Source organism: Capsicum annuum, chromosome 6, assembly GCF_002878395.1.
Source record: "Capsicum annuum cultivar UCD-10X-F1 chromosome 6, UCD10Xv1.1, whole genome shotgun sequence".
NCBI classification, from domain to species: domain Eukaryota; kingdom Viridiplantae; phylum Streptophyta; class Magnoliopsida; order Solanales; family Solanaceae; genus Capsicum; species Capsicum annuum.
Window position 1 is genome coordinate 29829156 of NC_061116.1, and position 2518 is coordinate 29831673.

General features: G+C 36.1%; 1 protein-coding gene across 1 annotated transcript; it reads right to left on the reverse strand.

Annotated features, from left to right (window-relative positions):
- Positions 1-348: 348 nt before the first annotated feature.
- Positions 349-834, reverse strand: LOC124899461 (secreted RxLR effector protein 161-like). Its single transcript, XM_047414352.1, has one exon. It carries the CDS (start codon positions 832-834, stop codon positions 349-351), a length of 486 nt encoding a protein of 161 aa, XP_047270308.1.
- Between the last annotated feature and the right edge of the window lie 1684 nt (positions 835-2518).

Sequence of the window (2518 nt, forward strand, 5' to 3'; positions counted from 1 at the left end):
CTCCATATCACTAACTTCTATAAAATACCAAAAGTGAATGGATATGACACGGAAAGACCCGAAGCAAACTGGAGCTCACCAAAAGCAGCTGGATATCCTGGCTCCTACTTATGCGGTGTATGAGCTGAGGTACCTGTTCCTGCAGCATGAAATACAGGTCCCCCGTGGGGGATGCCAGTACGAAATATGTACTGAGATGTGCTTCATTCAATCTCCCTTTATAAAGCCTTCTTTTAATTGAGCTATGCATGTTGCATTGTCTTCAAATATGACTATGGGTACCTTGATATCGAGCTTTAGGCCACATCTTTCTTTGATGGAATGTACCACTGATCTCAGCCATATGCATTATCTACTTGCTTCATAAATCACTATTATATCAGCATGGTTAGAAAAAGTAAAAACAATGGACTGCTTCGTCGATCGCAATGATATTGCAGTACCTCCGTATGTAAACACATAGCCTATCTGAGATCGTGCTTTATGTGGGTCAGATAAATAATTTACATCTGCATGACCAACAAGATCTGGACTAGCTTTGTTAGTATAAAATAGACCCATATCAATAGTCCCTTTTAGGTACCTCAATATATGCTTAACTCCATTCCAGTGTCTTTGCGTAGGGGAAGAACTATATCTCACTAGCAAATTAACAGAAAATGCTATATCTGGCCTTTTTGCATTAACGAGGTACATAAGTGCACTAACAGTACTAAGATATGGTACTTTGGGACTAAGAATCTCTTCACCCTCTTCTATAGGTTGGAATGAATCCTTACTTACATCAAGTGATCGAACAACCATTGGAGTACTTAATGGATATGCTTTGTCCATGTAAAAATATTTCAAAACCTTTTGGGTATCGGCAGTGATACTAGAATAATGGCCACCTTAGCTTTCGTCGACATCATTCAAAGTTACTATGTGAAGAATTAAGCTTTGGTCGCATAGAAGGCATGGGATTATACTTGGAGGGGACATTTTGAGCCTACCATTGATCAAACCCAAGGGTGAAAGATTGCTTGGAGAATTGAAGACTTAAGGGCTCTCGTTTTTATTGCTTGGAGAATTGAAGACTTAAGGGCTCTCATTTTGGACCATCTTTGTTGGTTCATGGTTTTGGTTCCCTTTATTAAGGGAATTTTGGTCACTTATCTTTATCCAAGTGACACTCTATGACCATCCCTCCTCATTAAGGGCATTAGAGTCATTTTGTGTTCATTTTGTCATAGATTATAAATAGGCTCCTTTAGTCTTATTTTCATTAGTTTATGAAAGATGAAAGATTGAGACACTTGAAATCCTCTCTCTTGAGAGTAAACCACCTTAGTATAGTCTTAGTTAAGATTTGGAAAATTCATCCTTAGTATAGGGCTTAAAAAGCTAATATTGTTCTTTGCTTGGAAATGGTGGATCTTAAGGTGAGTCAATTACCTTGGCGGTCACCGTAAGAGTGTGGTTTTGATTATTACACTCATTAGGGGTTAATTTTGAAATATACTAGGTTTTTAATCTTGTAATAATCTTGGTCTCACTATCTATCCTTTCATTATTTTACAAATCGGTGTGTTTTTGTGTTTGTCATCTTGTATCCCTTTGTGTTGCTTGTTCTTTTCACATTTTGTGGACTATTTTGGCATCTTGGTGGAATGATTTGTATCATTTGGTATCAAATCCATCTTTGGTGTTGTTCTTACAATACCAATCTTGGACTTTCTTGCTAAGAAAATCAAAAAAAAAAAAATCAAATATGGTGCTCTTGTTGTTCTTGGCCTTAAAAGTATGTTTTTGTTGTATCTTGATCGAGATTTTTTCTTTTCTTTGTTGTCTCTAAGTGTTAGTTTTGTTCCTCTCTAACACATTGAGTCTACATCTTGATTCGAGCTTGTATTTTGATGTTGTTGTTGTAAACATAAGCTTGGCCCATTGTTGTTGACCATTGTTGTGGTAGAAATTGTTATTAAGAAACTTGATTGGTCGTGTGTTTGGTTGTTGTTGTTGAAAAGAGTGTTGTTTTTTTTATTCTTGGTGAATAGTGCTGTTGTTCTTGAAGTTCTTCACAATCTTCATCTCTTGTTAAAACCAAAGACACAACACTAAAAAGACTTGGCCATTTGTTGTCGTGGATTGGATTGGCCGTTGGAATTGTTGTTGTTCTTGAAGATTATTTTTATTGTTCTTGGTGTGGTTGTTGTTGTTTTTTAAGTTCTTCACCTTCCTTCATAAAGTGAATGATAGATCCTAAAAGGTGAAGAAAAGAGGTGTAAGTAATTATTAGTCTTGAAAAACCCCCAACCACCAAAAGACTTTACATCACTTCTAAACCACTTTTCCATGAAACAAGGGTCACTTTCCCATGAAACAAGGGTCCATGTTTTAAGGAAAAGTACTACAAAAGTCAAGTCTTGAAATTTGAAACTTGAAAAAAAGGTTCCAAGACTTATTCTTCCCTCCTTAAAATTAAAATTGGTCAAGACTTGAGCTTTGGAAAATAAAAATTGTAGAAACCACAACCAAT

Coding starts and splice junctions, on each gene's coding strand:
- LOC124899461 (XM_047414352.1), bottom strand. CDS start 834: ATGGACAAAGCATATCCATTAAGTACTCCAATGGTTGTTCGATCACTT.